The following is a 15,614-nucleotide window of genomic DNA, read 5'->3' as shown; positions in this document are numbered from 1 at the left end:
CAGAGCCATGGGGACAAGCTATGCAGCTGTTGGGATGAGGACAGACTGTGGGGACAGGGATGGGACCATAGGGATGGGACTGGGCTATAGGGACAGGCTCTGGGGACAGGGACAGGTAGAGCCATGGGGACAGGGACAGAGACACAAGGAAAGGAACAGGGCCTGGGGACAGGGACAGAGCCATGGGGACAGAGCCAACCTATAAAGACAGGCTGTGGAGCCAGAGCCAGGCAGGCAAGGCACGGTGCACTGGGCAGGACGGGGATGGGGACTGGGTCGGGGACAGGGATGGGACGGCTGCCACCACATGTCTCAGACAAGGCCATCTCCATGGGGTCAAGGTCCCCGTGCCCCAGGGCAGGGTGGCCCCGCATCGATCTGACGCTGGACCCCAAGCCAGGGACAAGGACGGGGACACGGAGCCAGCCGCCGCACAGGACCTTTATTCAGACAATGAGGACGGGGCCACTGTGGGTGGTGGGGGCTGGCGGGGGGTCCCCGTCTGAGGTGAAGTAGGTGATGAGCGCCCGCACCCCAGCCTTGAGCCCTGGCTGCAGCCCCAGCTGCAGCCCCAGGGCCACAGGGCCGCCGGCAGCAGCGGCAAGGGCGGCCAGCCCAGCGTAGCCCAGGTCCTCGGCCACCTCCAGAGCTCGGGTGGAGGCCAGCGCCTCACAGCCCTGGAAGGCGTAGTAGATGCTGGTGCCCAGGTTGTAGAAGGTGCTGACGCCCGGCACCCACTCCAGCACCCCGTGGGCTTTCCGCTCCCCCGGCGGGTTGCAGGCATCCTCATCCTCCCGCCGGTGCCGGGTGGCGCGGCGGCACGCAGGCAGCCATGGATGGGCTCTGGCTGCCGGGAGCACCCGGCCCCCCGCTGCCGGCACCCCGGGTGGGGTAGGGTGGGTGCCGGCCACGGGGCTCTGGGGCTGGGTGGGTGCCAGGCAGGGCCATTCCGGGGCAGAGCCCCCCGGTCGCCCCAGGCTGAGGAGGAGGAGGAGGGACAGAGCCTTGGGGGCCGGGGCGTCCCGCAGCTGCGCCAGCCCCCGCAGAAGCGCGGTGGCCGCGGGGGTGCCCAGCTCCCGGGTCAGCCTCAGCACCTCCTCCTCAGCCTGGGGTGCGCAGGCGGCCCTGCTCAGCGCCAGGGCCAGGGCGGCGCGGGCCAGGGTGCGGGGCGACGGCGGCAGCCGGGAGAAACCAGGCAGGGCATCGGGGCGCAGGGCCTGGCACAAGGACCCGTGCTCCGGCAGCAGCACCCCGGCATTGTCCCCCAGCCCCGGGGGGACAGCGCAGAGGGGGCTGCACCCGAGGAGGAGGAGGAAGAGGAAAGGCAGAGCCCGGGGCATGGTGGCAGCGCTGGGATAGCCCTGTGGAGGCAGGAGAAGGAGCAGAGCCCCGTCAGCCCCCGCAGCCCCCCGCAGCCCCCCAGCACCCCGGCTCACCCGCTCGCCGACGGCACGGGCCCTGTCCAGCTGCTGCAGCTGCAGCCCCCGCGGCCCCTTTATAGCCACGCTTATTGGGGCGGGGATTGCGACATGCAGGGACAGGGACAGGGCAGTGCTCACAGCCCAGGACGCGGCCTCCCCAGCCACACGCACCAGGCAAGGCCGAGAGCTATGTTTATTTATTAGGTTTTTTTCCAGCTTTAACAGGTGTTAGGAAAAAAAAAAAATAAAAAGAAAAAAACAAAAAAGAAAAAAACCCAAAGAACTGAGGAAAAAAAAAAAAGAACTGAGGGTGGTGTCAAACAAACAGGGGAGTGGGGTAAAACAGGACACACACACAGGGGAGGAGGTCAGGGGACAGAACTGCCGTCTGCTTCCGCAACATCCTTAAAAACAGCTTTAAAACACACAGAAAACCCAGAAAACAGCCCAGGGCCTGGGTGGGGGTGGGGTAGGGCAGAGGGAGCCCCTCAATCCTCCTCCTCCTCCTCTTCCTCCACACGTCTGACACGCTTCCGCCTCCCCTGGGGCTGCAGGTCCTCATCTTCATCCTCAGGGGAGCAGGGGGCTGTGGTATCCAGCTCTGTGCCTGGGGGAGGAGGGAGCGGGGAGGGTGCTGAGCCACCCCCCAGGCAGGGGGTTTGGGAGTTGGGGGTGCCCCCCTGCCCGGGATGGGGCTGGGGACAGCAGCACCCCGTGCCCAGAGCCCCTGCAACCCCCCTGGAGAGCAGCGGGGCTGAACCCACCCGAGTTCCCGGTGGCTTCGTCCTCGCTGTCAAGCTCCCGCTGCCTCTTGGTGCCCGTCTGCACTGGGCTGGGGCCGGGGACAGGCTCCTGGCTGCAGCGGGGACAGAGGGGGGCACCGCTCAAGCCCCACACCAGGAGAATGCAGGGGTCCGGATCCCCCCCCGCCAGCATCGGGGACAGGACCCCCCCCAGCATCGGGAACGGGAGACCGTTCTCACCTCTCTGAGTCCGATCCCAGCCCTGCAGCCCCTGGCTCTGCTGATGGGCACAAGAAGAGGGGCTCAGCATCAGCCCCAGAGTGGGGGGATCTCAGCCCAGCTCCCACCCCCGCCCCACCCCCGCCCAGCCCCTCACCTGCAGTGGGGCCCTGGGGGCACCTGGGGGGCTCCAGAAGCCCTTGGGGGGACCCTAGGGGGTCTGGGTCGTGGTGGGCGATGGAGGCGGCTGCACGGCGGAGCTGCTGCGGGGTGAGGGCAGCGGGGATGCGCCAGAAGGTTTCCTGGGCAGAGAGGGGAGAGGCTGGAGGGGCAGACCGGGCGCGAGGGGATGGGGACGGGGATGGGGACAGGGACGGGGACCTCACCTGCTCGTTGGCGGGGGGCCGGAGCCCCAGCTGCCGCAGCAGGGCCTGGAAGTGCCGGTCCTCCATGGCATCCTCATTCTCCTCCGAGAGCGGCACCAGTGGCACGGGGTGGGACACGCCTGGGCCAAAAGAGGCGTCAGCCCGGCCCCGGCCCCCCGCCCGACCCCTGGCCCCCCCGCCCGCTCACCATCCTCCTCGCGGTCCCCTGCCGTCCTCCTCAGGCAGTTCTCCAGCCAGCGCAGGGGCCCGGCCAGACCTGGGGACAGGGGAGGGTGAGACAGGATCCGGCCCCGGAGCCAAACCCGACCGGGGGGCTCAGAGCCCCTCGCCCACCTTCCTGATGCAGATGATGTGCCAGGCCCTGCCCGGCCCCTCCCTCAGGCACCCAGTGTTCTTCCACGGCGCCTTCCTCTTCTTCATCCTCCTCCTCATCGCTGTCCCCATCATCCTCCGCCAAGCTGTCCTGGGCTGGCACCGCCGGGGCACCCGCCACACCCTGTGGGGACCAGCAGTGTTTGAGTGCCCAGGATGGGGCAGCAGGTGCTGGGCACAGCCCAGGGTCCCCCCTGAACACCCCCCATACCCGTCCAGGGCCCTGGCCCTTCCTCTGGCGCTTCTTGTACAGCTCCTTGCGCTCCAACACCAGCCCCAGCCCCAGCAGCTTCTCCACCACGCGAGCCCGCGACCGCCGCGCCGTCAGGTGCTTCATGATGTTCCCCAGGATGTCTGCGGGGAGGGGGGGGTCAGGGCAGGGGGCTGCAGGGGGCTGCCCCCCCCACCCCCAGCCCACCACCCCAGCCCCACTCACCCTCCGAGCCCCGGAACTCCTCGAAGAGCCGCGTCAGCTCCTCCTCCTGCTCCTGCGTCCACAGCACGAGGCGAGTGCCCTTCCTGGGGGGGGGGACACACACATGGCCGTGGGTCCCTGCCCCGGGGTGAGGCAGCCAGCCCCGTCCCCGGGGGGCGTTCCTTGACCCACCTCTGCCGTGGGAAGTCCTGGGCACTGCTGGCCAGCCCCAGCCGCACCAGCTGCTTCACAACCTGCTTCCGCGTCCGCTCAGGACCCCGGAGATGGGCCAGGATGGCGGCGATGACGTCCTCACCTGCGAGAAGGGGAAGCCGCAGGGATGGAGCCCCCCCCCCCCGCCCCGGGGTCCCACTGCCCCCCAGAGCCCCCCGTACCTTCCACCTCCTTGTGCTTCCAGTACAGCTCCCGCAGCTCCTGCTCCTCCTGGGGGGTCCAGAGGGGGACCCGGCTCCTGACAGCCCTGGGCAGAGGCGGAGGGGAGGTGAGGGGAGGTGAGGGGAAGGTAGCAGCCCCCTCCCCAGCCCCACTCACCCCTCTCCCTCCCGCAGAGGGCCGTAGCCCTCGGTCATCTCACGAACGGCCGCCGGGCTCTTCCAGAAGAGCAGCTCCACGAAGGCCTTCTTGTTGGTGGCCGCCAGCGCAAAGAACTTGCCAAGGATGAACTTGGCCAATGAAACCAACTCCTGCGGATGGAGGGAGGGAGAGCGGGGCTGGGGGACGGCAGGGACGGACCCTTCCCCGGGGGGGGGGGGGGGGGGCGGGGAGCCGGGCCCTGGCTGACCTGGTGTGCGGCGGCAGCGGGGTCGTTGAGGAGGCGGTGGAAGAGGGCGAAGAGGGAGAGCTGGAAGAGCAGGGCCTCCATGTGCAGGTCGCGGGCCAGGCGGTGCATCAGGCGAGCGGCGCAGTGGTTGGTGCGGGGGCTGTTGCGGGGGTACCCCCGCAGCAGCAGCACGAGCGCCCGCACCACGGGGGCACAGGCGAACCTGCCCCGGCAGACCCGGTGAGCACGGCCGCCCCGGTGAGCGGGGCCACCCCGGAGACCTCCCTCGTCCCCTCTCACCGCTTCAGGTAGTCGAGGAAGTTGAACTCCTTCTCTGACACCTGCATGGTCTCTTCCTCCTCCTCTTCGTCATCCTCCTCTTCCTCTGGCTCTTCGGCCTCAGGGGGCGTATGCCCTGCGGTGGGACAGTGCTGAGTGCCCAGAGCACCCCGGCCCAGAGCCCGCCGTTGCGGTGCCGTCGGCGAAGGACTCACGGGGCAGGGGAGCGAAGAGGATCTCCCGCAGCAGCCGGGTCTCCTCGGGTGGCCCCGCCTCAGGGGGTCCGAACACGTCCCCTTCGGGCCAGACGTCCCTGGGGAGAGGGGGACAGGCTGGCACTGCGTCCCCGTGCCCCTGCCGGGGTGTGGGATGGGAACGGCGGTGCCGGTACCTGGCAGAGCGGAGCAGCCGCAGAGCCTCGGGGACCCGGGCGTCCCGGAGGCACCCCTGGATCCGCAGCACAACCTCGGCACGCTGCTCCTCCACCGGCGTCTCCGAGGCAGCGTCGAAGGGCACCACGTCCTCGGGGAGGGGCACCTCGCCCTGGGGCAGGACACTGTCACCCCGTGCCCCACCAACTCACCCAGTGCCCCCACGGGGCTGGATCCTTCCCCCTACCTGCAGGCAGGCCTGGAGCTGCGGGGCCAATCCTGCCCACAGCTCCTCCAGCTCCTCGGTGCTGGGTGGCTGCGGGGAGACGGCTGCGGGTGCCTGTGGCTTCTTCCTCCTCCGTACACGCTTGCTCTGGAGGGCCAGGACAGGGTCAAGAGGGGCTGCCAGACCCCCAAGGACCTGTCCCGTCCCCCCACCCCCAGCAGGGGCAGCCGCATCCCACCTGCACCACGAGGCCGGTGCGTCCCTGGCAAAAGCGCTCCAGCATGCGGAGGAAGAGGTGGGCCGTCTCCACCAGGTCCCGCAAGAAGCTGCGCGGCTGCTTGGTGGCGTCGAACTTGCGAAAGAGGGCGAGGAAGAGCTCCCGGTATTCCATCAGGTAGAAGATGTTGCCTGGGGGAGGAGAGGATCGGGTTGGGGGCGGGGGGGGGGTGGGAGGCGGACAACCCCACCCTTGAGGATGGGTGGAAGGACAGACGGACTCACTCTTGATGACCTGGCTGCTGTCCCGCACCGCCTGCTCAGGGGACCGGTCCATCTCCTGCACCGTCCGCAGCAGCTCCTGGTACGCCTTCAGGGCCAAGTGCATCCTGAGGACAGGCAGCGTCAGGGCAGGGCCCCATGCTGGGACTGGAGGGGGGGGTCTCAGGCACTGGGGGGGCCAAGCACCCACCTGCGGGCCCAGGTCACCGCCTCCTTCTTGTCCATCAGCGCCATCTCGTAGTAGGTGGTGAGGTTCTGCTCGATGAAGTGGAAGGCGCGGACGCCCACCGTCTCCGACACCAGCTCGGGGCGGAAGCCTCGGCGGCGGTTGAAGGCCATGAAGAAGGCGGTGGCCCACAGGTAGTAGGTCTCGTCGTGCTGCTGAGCCTTCTCCCGCACCAGCTGGTCCTGGAGGGGGGGGGGGGGGGGGGGGGGGGGGAAGCAGGAGTCGGGGTTCAGCGGGGGTCCCCACCCAGCCTGGGGAAAGGGGTGGGGGGGAAGCAGGAGTCGGGGTTCAGCGGGGGTCCCCACCCAGCCTGGGGAAAGGGTCTTGGTCCCCCCCCCCCCAGCCCCTCACCTTGACCAGCAGCATCAGGCGGTTGTAGCAGCTCTCCAGGAAATCCTGGCAGAAATGGCGCAGGAAGAGCCGGACGTTGCGGGCAGAGCGGCGGGGGGGCTCGGCCTCAGGGGTGGCGCGGCACCGCCGCGGCACCCGCCGCGTCTCCTTGCCCAGGTCGTGGCTGTAGCTCTTCAGCTGCGTGGCGGGGGGGGGACGACGATGACACACACGACAAGCATGGAGCAGCCGGACTTGCACCCCCATGTCCCCATCCCTACGCCCCCCCACCCCCTCCCATCCCCGTCCCTTCGCTCACGTTGTGCAGCCCTTTGTGGAAGACGACATCCCGGTCCCCGATCGCCTTCAGGCCCTGCAGGACGTAGGAGCCGCCGAAGCGGGAGTGCCTGGGGCGGGAGGGGGGGACACGGCTGAGCGGTGCCGGCCCCGCCATGGGGGTCCCGGCACCGCCACGGGGGTGCCCCCCCCTCCCCCAACCCCTCACCTGGACGGGCGCTGCAGCGCTCGGACCCTCCTCTCCGCCAGCTCCCGCTGCCGCAGGGTCTCCAGCTCCCGCGTGTCCTCCCCGTGCTCGGCGGCCGCCTGCCCCTGCCCCAGCGCCGCCAGCTCCTCTGCATTCTGTGGGCAGTGCCGTCAGTGCTGCAGGGGGGCTCGGGGGGGGGGGGGGGGGGGTGTTCCCCAGCCCCACTGCCCCCCAGCCCGGCTCACCTGGTCGCGGAACATGAGGGAGATGATCTCCAGGACGTGCAGGGCCCATTGCTGCTCCCCCTGGGCGCTGGCCAGGAACTTGAGCAGGTCGTCCATCCCGCTGATGTGCAGCGCCCACAGCACCCGGTCATGGACGCTGGCGTCGCCATCCACGCTCTGGGAGGGGGACAGCGGGCAGGGTGTCGGGGTCCCTGGGGAACCACCGCAGCTCCAGACCTGGCAGGCACCCAGGGAAGGGCCCCGTCCCGGTACCTGCTCCTCCGTGGGGTCCGGAGGGACGTGCAGCACGTTGCGCACCAGCAACAAGATCCTCTCGATCAGCAGCATGTCCTCCTCCTGCCGCTGCTCCCAGTCCTGGGGCAACGGAGCTGTCAGGGCTCCCCGCAGCCCCCTTGGGGACCCCAGCCCCGCTCGGCAGGGACGGACGCTGGGAGCGGCGCAGGGACACGGGACTCACCAGCTGCAGCAGGTCGTAGAGCTTCTCACTGAGCACCCCAAAAACTTTCTCACTGGCGAAAGCCTGCAGAAACCCCTCTGTGAGCGAGGTGGGTACGGGCAGAGCCCCCCGCCCAGGGGCTGTGCTGGGGGCCCCCCCGCCGGGGCAGACTCACCTCTTTGTAGGCCTGAAGGTAGGACAGAACCTGGAGAAAGTGGTGCCGGGAGGTGGCATCCGGCGGCACTTTGCCGAAACAGAGCAGAGCCGGCTGCGTCAGGTTCACCATCAGCCTGCGAGCAAGTGGGGTGCGTGGGACCGCCGCTCCGTGGGGAGCCCCCCCGGGGTCACCCCCCTGCCCATCCGTACCTGATGACGGCATCGAAGAGCACCTTGTCCTGGGGGTGCTGGACCAGGATGGGCAGGAGGTCATTCTGCAGGATCTGGGCCGCTCCGAGCTGCTGCCGGATGTCCCGGGTCTCGTCCTCATGGCGCAGGTACCGGATCAGGTCCTTGACACTCTCTAGGGGGGGGTCGGGACCGTGAGCCCCCGCCGCCCCCGGCCCCCACCGCCCCCCGCCGCCCCACCTACCCAGGCAGTCGGGCTCCCGGTGGTAGACGTCCCCTTCCAGGTAGCCCAGGGCGCTGCAGGTCGCCAGCAGCTCGCAGTTCATCATGTACCAGTCCATGCAGCGCGGCGGGGAGCTGGCGACCGTGGGCCGGGGGGGGGGCCTTCTGCGGGGCGGCCGTCAGCGACACCGCCGGGCCCCCACGCCCCGTTCTGGGCCCCCCTCGCCGGTACCGGCGTCAGGCACCCCCCGCCCCTTAGCGCGGCACCGGCCCCCCCCGCTCGGTGCCGAAGCGCCGGCCGATTCCGCAGCCCACCCCCCCCCCCCCAGACCCTCCCCGGTCCCGGAGCACCCTCCGACCCGACCCCCGCGCTCACCGCCTGCCCCGGGGAACCGGCGCGGGGGCGGCGTTACACAACCGCCCCAGTTCCCGCGACGAGAGGCCCCGCCCCACCCGTGGGGCTTCAAGCAGCAACACCCACCCGAGGGAACCCCGTGGGCCCCTGTCCACCCCTCACGTCGCCCGCCCCAGGCACGGGCCGGCGATACGATGCGGTGCGGTGCGGTGCCCCGCAGACACCCCACCCCACCCCGCTCCCCCCACCGTGGTGCTGCGTGGGCTCCCGGCGCGGGTCGCCCTACGGCGACAGAGCGCTCTCGCGTGGCATTGCCCTTTTAAAGGCGACATTAGCTGGGGGGGAAGCCCCTCCCCCGGGGCGGGGCCTCCCCGTCGGGCGCGGGAACAGACGGCGGCAGGCGGGGCGGCCCGTCAGCCCCTGCGCGGTTGCCAGGGCGACGCGGGAAGGGCCCCGCCTCGGGGTCCGGTTCCCCCCGTATCCCCCCCCCGGTCCCTACCATCTTCCTCCCGGTCCACTCATGTACCCCCCGGGGCCCGCCAATGTCCTTCTCGGTTCCCCCCCGGTTCTTTCCGTGTCCCTTCCATGTCACCCCAGGTCCCATCAACTCCCTCCCGGTTCCCCTCCCCAACCCCGGTTCCCCCCATCTCCCTCCCGGTCCCTCCATGTCCTTCCCGGTTCACCCCCCCCCCCCCTCCCCGGTCCCTCGGCGCCAAGCACGGCGGCGCGCGGTTACCAAAATAAAAGAGCAGGTTTAATTCACCGAACACAGACCTCCCGCCGCGGCGGGGCGGCCCCAGCCCGGCCCGGTCCCGGGCGCCGGGGCCCCGCCGCGCCGCACACACACGCACCACACGCAGCGCGGCGGCCCCGGCCCCGGCCCCGGCCCCGGCCCCGGCCCCGGCCCCGGCCCCGATCCCGGCGGGCGGGCGCGGGGGGGGCCGCACCTACAGCCCCTGCGTCTTCAGCTCCAGCGGCTCGGCCGGCGGCTCGGGCGGCGCCTCGGCGGCGGGCGGCTCCCCCCGCAGCGCGGCCAAGCGCTCGGCCAGGCTGCGCGGCCGCGGGCACAGCGCGAACTCGTAGAGCAGCGCGCCCAGCGCCGAGCCCAGCAGCGGCCCGGCCCAGTACACCTGCGGGGGGGCGGCGTGGGCACCGGCACCCACCGCCCCCCCGGGGCGCCCGGGACCGGGGGGTCCCCACTTCCCCCTGTCCCGGGACTGCGGGACTCCAGGGTCCCGGGGTGACCGGGGGTCCCCACTTCCCCCTGTCCCGGGACTGCGGGACTCCAGGGTCCCGGGGTGACCGGGGGTCCCCACTTCCCCCTGTCCCGGGACTGCGGGACTCCAGGGTCCCAGGGTGACCGGGGGTCCCCACTTCCCCCTGTCCCGGGACTGCGGGACTCCAGGGTCCTGGGGGTCCCCACTTCCCCCTGTCCCGGGACTGCGGGACTCCAGGGTCCCGGGGTGACCGGGGGTCCCTACTCCCCCCCCCTGTCCCGATGTGACTGGGGGTCCTCACTCCCCTCTGTCCCAGGACTGCGGGGCTCCCCAGCTTCAGGGGTTTGGGCATGGCCGGGGGGTCCCCCACACTCCCCCTGTCCCAGGACTGCGGGGCTCTGCTGGGCTGGTGTGACTGGGGAGTCCCCACTTCCCCTCCCCTCCTGGGTCTGCAGGGCTCTGGGGTCCCAGCGTGACCAGGGGGTCCCCCACCCCCCCACCCCCCATCCCAGGAATGCAGGGGGTGCCCAGCTTCAGGGGTCTGGCATGGCCAGGGGGAGCCCACATCCCTCCCCCCCTGCCCCAGGCCTGCAGGGCTTCAGGGGTCCAGCACAGCCCGGGGGTCCCCCACTTCCCCACACACCCCCCAGGGATGCCATCCGCCCTCCTGTCCCTGTGGGGGTCCCACCTCCCAGTGCAAGGGGGACAGTATGAGCGAGGGGTGGCCACGTTCCCCCAAGATGTTGGGGGGCAGCAGGGCTGGAAGGGGGGGGTGTCCTTGCGCCCTGTCTGCGCAGCTCCCAGCACCCTGAGGTGCTGCTGTCACCAGGGTGGCTCCGGCAGCCATCCCCCCTCGTCGGGGACACCGGAGCTGGGGCAGGACTGGGAAAAGCGTGGAGGGACTGGGAGGGCCTGGGTTGGAATGGGGGGTCCCCCCGCCCCACTTACCCAGTGGTTGGCGAAGTTGCGGGTGATGATGGCGGGGGCGAAGGAGCGAGCGGGGTTCATGCCGGCGCCCGTGTAGTGGATCTGTGGGGAGGACGGGGCGGTGGGGGGTCAGTGGGGTTGGTGGGGTGCTGGCCAGCTGCCCCCCAGACCCTGACCCCCTCGAGGTCACACCAGAAGGATCCCCGTGGGTGCCCTTACCCCAAAGATGTGGCCGAGGGCGAGGGACAAGCCAACGGGCAGCGCGGCCGAGCCCGGGCGCCCGTCATGTCGGTCGTCGAAGCTGGCAAAGACGCAGAGGACGAACTGGGCGGTCAGGAGCAGCTCCACCACCGTGCCCTGGCCCGGTCCCACACCGGGGTGCAGCTGCATGGGGAGAGGGCTCAGCACCCCACCGACATGGTCCCCCATTCCCCTGGCACCCCAAATCCCTCGCTGCCCCGGCTGTCACCCCCCGTGCCCTCCCCAGCCCCAGCGTACCCAAAGCCCCTGCTCACCCCCAACCCACCCCGGGCCCCCAGCCCCCCCAATCCCCCGTTATTCCCCCCCCCCCCGGCTCCTCAGTGCCCCCAAGCACCTCCAAACCCCGCACTCCCCCCCGCACCGCCCCGCGGTGCCCCCCAACACCTCCTGGAGCCCCACACCCTCCTCCCCGCCCCATAGCACCCTGACCCCTCCAGCATCCCCCCTCCCCGTCCCTACTCACCGCGCTGAGGCCGAGGGTGCCGCGGACGGGAGCCGGGGTCACCCCGTAGAGCACGCCCGCCCCGGCCAGCGCGCCCAGCAGCTGGGCCAGCAGGTAGCCCAGGGCGCGGAGCAGGGAGAGCTGCGAGGCCAGCAGGAAGGCCAAGGTGATGGCCGGGTTGATGTGGCCCCCGCTGACGTGGCCCAGCGCCTGCACCAAGGTGGCCTGGGCGAGCCCGAAGGCCAAGGCGGTCCCCAGGACGCTGGGGGGGCCCGGGGCCCAGCGCAGGGAAGCCCCCAGCCCCAGCAGGGCATAGAGGAGGCTGCCCAGGAACTCGGCCAGGACAGCCCTCCAGAAGGAGGACGAGCGCAGCTCCCGCATGGCCTGGCCCCCGCTGCCCTCCTGGCCCCGCTCCCCTCCCCGGGGGCCGCCGCACCCACCTTTATAAAGCCCCCCCGGGCCGGCCCCAGGGGTGGGATCCCACCGCCGTCACCCCCCCCCCCCTTCTCCCCCCCGTTAACCACTTCGCAGCCCGGCACGGGTGATGCGCAACAAGGGACATCCCCCCCCCCCGGGACAGCCCCGCACCCCCAGGAAAGCAAGGACACCCCCAGAGCTGCACCCCCCCATCCCTGGGGCTGCCTTGCCTTTTTGCGGGGGGGGGGATGTTGTGACCCATAGGTGCCCTCTGTGGGGTTTGAGGGACCACTGTGCTTTCAGGGGCTGGGGGGGGGGCAGTGCTGAGGCACCCCCCCACCCCACTCCCTATGTTTTGGGGACACATTGGGATAACCCCCCTGGGAGCCAGCCCCACACGGGGGCGGGGGGGGCCCTGGGTGCCCCCCCGCCCCCAGGCCAGCCCCATTGGGGGGCTGCGGGGGCTCCCCCCCGCCCCAGCACTGTTGTCTGCGGGAGGATTATTCAGCCTGGCTTAGCGGGCACTAATTCCCCGGCTGGGGGGGGATTAGGGCCCGGCCTGGCCATTGGCGCCCGCCGAAATCTGCCGGGGCTGCAGAGGCCGCGACAAAGGGCTTTGCTGCGCTCAGCGCCCCGGCACGGGACAGGGCGGACGGGGGTCCCGGCCCCCGCCCTCGCCACGGGGAGGGGGCACCCGCCCGGGGAAGGCAGGAAGGGGGCACAGGCCCAAGCGGGGCAGGGGGGAGGCGTAGGGGAGGACCCTGGCGTTGGGGTCCCCCCACACCCTGAGGGCGCAGGGTGGGGGTCTTGCAGCCACTGAGACCCCCCCAGTCCCTCACAGCAAGACTCTGCACCCACCTCCGACCCAAAGCCAACTTTAATCTCCCCAGGGTGGGGAGATGGGGGGGGGGACTGGGGCCGTCTGTGCGTGCCCCCACCCCCCCCACAGCCTGCCAGGGGGGCACCGTACCCGGGGTGCCCCACAGAGCGGGGCTGGGCTGGGGGGCTGGCAGGGACCTGGCCCATGTGTAGGCTGGGTGGGAGTGGGGGGGCTGGGGGGGCTCAGGCCGTGCCCTGGCCCCGCTCGGCTTGGGGGGCCGGGGGGGCACGGGGGGAGGGCGAGGAGGGGGACAGGCTGGTGGTCTCCACCAGCGCCACGTCCCGGCAGGTGAGGCAGGCGCCCAGCTTCTCCCGGGAGGCACCGGGGGCGAAGATGAACTCGTAGGAGAGCCCGGCCAGCACCGCACCCAGCACCGGCCCCAGCCAGTACACCTGGGGGGGGGGACACATGGGGTTGGGGGGCCCCAGGGATGGGGGGACACAGCGGGGGAAGGGGCTGCTGGGGGGGGCTGCTGGGCACTACTCAAGGGATGGTGGCACCGGGGACCCCACAGCAGCGATGGAGACCGGGCTGGGGGAATCTGCTCCAGGGATGAGGAGCTGCGGGGAGGAATCGCATGTTTGGGGTGGGGGGGAACCGGGAGGGGCCTGTCCCAAGGGTGGGGACCGGGGAGGACCCATCCTGTGTCGGTGGGACTGGGAGGACCCAAACTGGGGGTGCAGCTGAGGGTGACCTGTCCCAAGGGGGACCAGGGGACTCACCCAGACGAAGGGAAGAGGTGGGGAACCCTGTCCCTGGGTGGGAAGAGGAGGTAGGGGATCACCCGCCCCCCACATGTTGCGGTCTCTGGGGGAGACATGGGGGTGCTGCCGACTCACCCAGTGGTCGTCCCAAATGCCGGTGACGATGGCGGGCCCCAGCGAGCGCGCTGGGTTCATGCTGCCCCCCGAGAACGGCCCCTGGGGGAGCGGGGGGTCAGAGCCAGCCGGGTGGGGACTGGCAGCCCTTGGGGGGGGGTCTGGGGGGGGGTCCTTACCGCGACCAGGGCGCCAGCGGCCACGGCGCTGCCCAGGGCCAGCCCGCCCAGGGGGGACGCGCGGTCGGCGGCGGCGAAGGCGGCCAGTGCCAGCTGGAAGGTGGCGAAGGTCTCCCAGGCCAGGGCCTGTCCTGCCGTCCCCGCTGCGCTCACCTGTCACGACAGCCCAGCCTCAGCACCAGGACAGGGATCAGGATGGGGATGGGGACGGGGACCGGGATGGGAACTGGGATGGGGACTGGGATGGGGACAGGGACGGGGACCAGGATGGGGATGGGGACTGGGATGGGGACAGGGGTGGGGACTGGGATGGGGACAGGGATGAGGACAGGGACCAGGATGGGGACGGGGACTGGGATGGGAACTGGGATGGGGATGGGGACTGGGACCAGGATGGGGATGGGGACAGGGACGGGGACCAGGATGGGGATGGGGACTGGGATGGGGACAGGGATGAGGACAGGGACCAGGATGGGGACGGGGACTGGGATGGGGACGCTCACCCTAGTGACGAGGCCGGCGTCGTCCGGCAGCACCAGGCGGGCAGCAGCAGCAGCCAGCACGGCCCCGGTGCACTGAGCCAGGAGCCCGGCGGCCCCGCGCAGGGCACCCAGCTTGCGGGTGCAGAGCAGGGCCAGGGTGAGCGCCGGGTTGGCCTGGGGCGCCCCGAGGGTGCCGGCCAGCACCCCGGCTGCCAGACCCCCGGCCAGTGCCGGTGCCAGGGGCCCGGGCGCCACCGAGGCGCCCAGCACCACCCCCACGAAGATGAGCGTTGCCGCTGCCTCCACCAGCACCCCCTGCCAGAAGCACCCAGTCCGCAGCTCCTGGGGGTGTGGGGTGGTCGGGTGTCACCCCAGTGGGCACTGCGGAGACTGGGTACTGTGGTGATGGGGTGCTATAGCAACAGGGTGCCATAGCAACCGGTATCTTGGTGCTGGGACCCCTCAGCAGCTGGGTGCCATGGCGATGGGGTGCCATGGCAATGGGACCCATCAGCAGCTGGGTGCCATAGTGATGATGGGGTGCCATGGTGATGGGGTGCCATGGTGATGGGGTACCATGGTGATGGGGTACCATGTCGATGGGGTGCCATGGCAACAGGATGCCTCAGCAACCCAGTACCATGGTGATGGGGGCGTCTTGGCAATGGGGCACCTTGGAAACAGGGTCACCATGGCAACTGGAGCACCAGAGCAACGGGGGCACCATGGCAACAGAGATGGTGCCAAGGGTACAGGGTGTTATGGTCACAGGGGTGGGGGCAGGAGCCACAGCAGGGCTGGGGGCCACGGTGGGGGGCACACAGGGATCCCAATGGCGGGGCGACAGGCCGGGGTGCTGTGGCTGGGTGCTGAGCTGACAGACTGGGGGGCTCCCCATGAGTTGGGGGGCTGCTCCTCCCCTGCCCCCTGGCAGGGTGGGACCCCAGGGGCCATGTCTCTGGGGGCGAGTGGGGGGGCTGAGGGGGAAGGGGCCGGGGCAGCGCAGCTTGCAGGGTCTTACCTCCCCGATGGCCATGGCGCAGCTGCAGGGATGAGGAGAGTGCGGAGGATGCCCAGGGCGGGGGCACCTCCCACCCCCCCGGCACTGCCACCCCCCCCGGCACTGCCAACCCCCAGGTGTGGGGAGGGAAGGCCCCGTGGTTGGCACAAGGCACCCCTGGGGTGCAGGGGGCTGAGGATGGGACAGGACCCCCCTGGGGGGTTTGCAGGGGTCCTGGGGTTGGGCTCAAAGCATCTCTGGGTGCCATGGCAACAAGCTGGGACACTTCGGGGCGTTGCCACGACGACCAGCAGCTCGGTCCCCAGGGGTGAGAGATGAAAGGCTGGGATGAAAGGCTGGGGGGAGCGGGGGGGGGGGGGGGGGAAGGACACCCCCATTTGCCAGCCCTGCTCCCATACCAGGGACTGTCCTCGCTGCGCTGGTGCCAGGGGAGTGGGGGGGGGATGGGACTGGGGGTGCCCCGCTGCGTCCCTGCCAGCTCAGCATCCCGTCCCCGCACGTGGGGTGAGTCAGCGGGGTGGGTGCCGAAGGGCCTGGCTCAGCACGGGGCTCGCGGGGGGCCCCGGCCCTGCTGACGCCCTGCAAAGAGCCAGAACAATCCGCACCCGGGGCTGCC

General features: G+C 71.1%; 4 protein-coding genes across 6 annotated transcripts; all 4 read right to left on the bottom strand.

Moving 5' to 3' along the window:
* Nucleotides 1-415: 415 nt before the first annotated feature.
* Nucleotides 416-1,604, bottom strand: APOF (apolipoprotein F). The gene is made up of 2 exons (XM_042796576.1): nt 1,437-1,604; nt 416-1,361 (listed from the first exon to the last, which is right to left on the bottom strand). Exon 2 carries the CDS (start codon nt 1,338-1,340, stop codon nt 447-449), a length of 894 nt encoding a protein of 297 aa, XP_042652510.1. The 5' UTR covers nt 1,341-1,361; nt 1,437-1,604; the 3' UTR covers nt 416-446.
* TIMELESS (timeless circadian regulator) lies at nt 1,601-8,423 on the bottom strand. 3 transcript variants are annotated; one of them, XM_042796548.1, is made up of 30 exons: nt 8,376-8,423; nt 8,022-8,164; nt 7,799-7,952; nt 7,608-7,722; nt 7,454-7,516; nt 7,249-7,350; nt 6,997-7,152; nt 6,773-6,906; nt 6,587-6,674; nt 6,289-6,465; nt 5,902-6,119; nt 5,715-5,818; nt 5,452-5,621; nt 5,235-5,360; nt 5,008-5,159; nt 4,832-4,929; nt 4,638-4,752; nt 4,359-4,560; nt 4,109-4,260; nt 3,952-4,037; nt 3,749-3,872; nt 3,578-3,660; nt 3,353-3,495; nt 3,103-3,265; nt 2,957-3,025; nt 2,770-2,888; nt 2,541-2,685; nt 2,405-2,444; nt 2,186-2,277; nt 1,601-2,028 (listed from the first exon to the last, which is right to left on the bottom strand). In XM_042796548.1, exons 2-30 carry the CDS (start codon nt 8,116-8,118, stop codon nt 1,910-1,912), a joined length of 3,606 nt encoding a protein of 1,201 aa, XP_042652482.1. In that variant the 5' UTR covers nt 8,119-8,164; nt 8,376-8,423; the 3' UTR covers nt 1,601-1,909. The 3 variants fall into 3 exon arrangements, with proteins under 3 accessions (XP_042652482.1, XP_042652481.1, XP_042652483.1); XM_042796547.1 differs by lacking the exon at nt 8,376-8,423 and having other exon boundaries at nt 8,022-8,252; XM_042796549.1 differs by lacking the exon at nt 8,376-8,423 and having other exon boundaries at nt 2,405-2,441; nt 8,022-8,252.
* A 672-nt stretch (nt 8,424-9,095) lies between these two features.
* Nucleotides 9,096-11,594, bottom strand: LOC116965136 (lens fiber major intrinsic protein). Its single transcript, XM_042796577.1, has 4 exons — nt 11,223-11,594; nt 10,718-10,882; nt 10,520-10,600; nt 9,096-9,484 (listed from the first exon to the last, which is right to left on the bottom strand). Exons 1-4 carry the CDS (start codon nt 11,580-11,582, stop codon nt 9,302-9,304), a joined length of 789 nt encoding a protein of 262 aa, XP_042652511.1. The 5' UTR covers nt 11,583-11,594; the 3' UTR covers nt 9,096-9,301.
* A 243-nt stretch (nt 11,595-11,837) lies between these two features.
* LOC116965137 (aquaporin-4-like) lies at nt 11,838-15,013 on the bottom strand. The gene is made up of 5 exons (XM_042796885.1): nt 14,999-15,013; nt 13,999-14,337; nt 13,496-13,648; nt 13,338-13,418; nt 11,838-12,890 (listed from the first exon to the last, which is right to left on the bottom strand). The coding sequence occupies exons 1-5, from the start codon at nt 15,011-15,013 to the stop codon at nt 12,681-12,683; spliced, it is 798 nt and encodes a 265-aa protein (XP_042652819.1). The 3' UTR covers nt 11,838-12,680.
* Between the last annotated feature and the right edge of the window lie 601 nt (nt 15,014-15,614).

Source organism: Tyto alba, unplaced genomic scaffold (assembly GCF_018691265.1).
Source record: "Tyto alba isolate M040663 unplaced genomic scaffold, T.alba_DEE_v4.0 Super-Scaffold_23, whole genome shotgun sequence".
NCBI classification, from domain to species: Eukaryota; Metazoa; Chordata; class Aves; order Strigiformes; family Tytonidae; genus Tyto; species Tyto alba.
Note: the sequence above shows the minus strand (reverse complement) of the source record. Positions and strands in the feature narration are given on the sequence as shown.

Excerpts from the sequence above, each read along its gene's own strand:
- APOF (XM_042796576.1), bottom strand. The coding sequence starts at position 1,340 with ATGCCCCGGGCTCTGCCTTTCCTCTTCCTCCTCCTCCTCGGGTGCAGC.
- TIMELESS (XM_042796548.1), bottom strand. The coding sequence starts at position 8,118 with ATGGACTGGTACATGATGAACTGCGAGCTGCTGGCGACCTGCAGCGCC. Across the intron at positions 6,907-6,996 it reads CCCTCATGTTCCGCGACCAG|AATGCAGAGGAGCTGGCGGC; the intron begins GTGAGCCGGGCT and ends CACTGCCCACAG. Across the intron at positions 5,819-5,901 it reads GCGGTGACCTGGGCCCGCAG|GATGCACTTGGCCCTGAAGG; the intron begins GTGGGTGCTTGG and ends GCCTGTCCTCAG.
- LOC116965136 (XM_042796577.1), bottom strand. The coding sequence starts at position 11,582 with ATGCGGGAGCTGCGCTCGTCCTCCTTCTGGAGGGCTGTCCTGGCCGAG. Across the intron at positions 10,883-11,222 it reads GCACCCTCGGCCTCAGCGCG|CTGCACCCCGGTGTGGGACC; the intron begins GTGAGTAGGGAC and ends CTCCCCATGCAG. Across the intron at positions 10,601-10,717 it reads CCCTCGGCCACATCTTTGGG|ATCCACTACACGGGCGCCGG; the intron begins GTAAGGGCACCC and ends TCCTCCCCACAG.
- LOC116965137 (XM_042796885.1), bottom strand. Across the intron at positions 13,649-13,998 it reads ACGCCGGCCTCGTCACTAGG|GTGAGCGCAGCGGGGACGGC; the intron begins GTGAGCGTCCCC and ends CTGTCGTGACAG. Across the intron at positions 12,891-13,337 it reads GCATTTGGGACGACCACTGG|GTGTACTGGCTGGGGCCGGT; the intron begins GTGAGTCGGCAG and ends CCCCCCCCCCAG.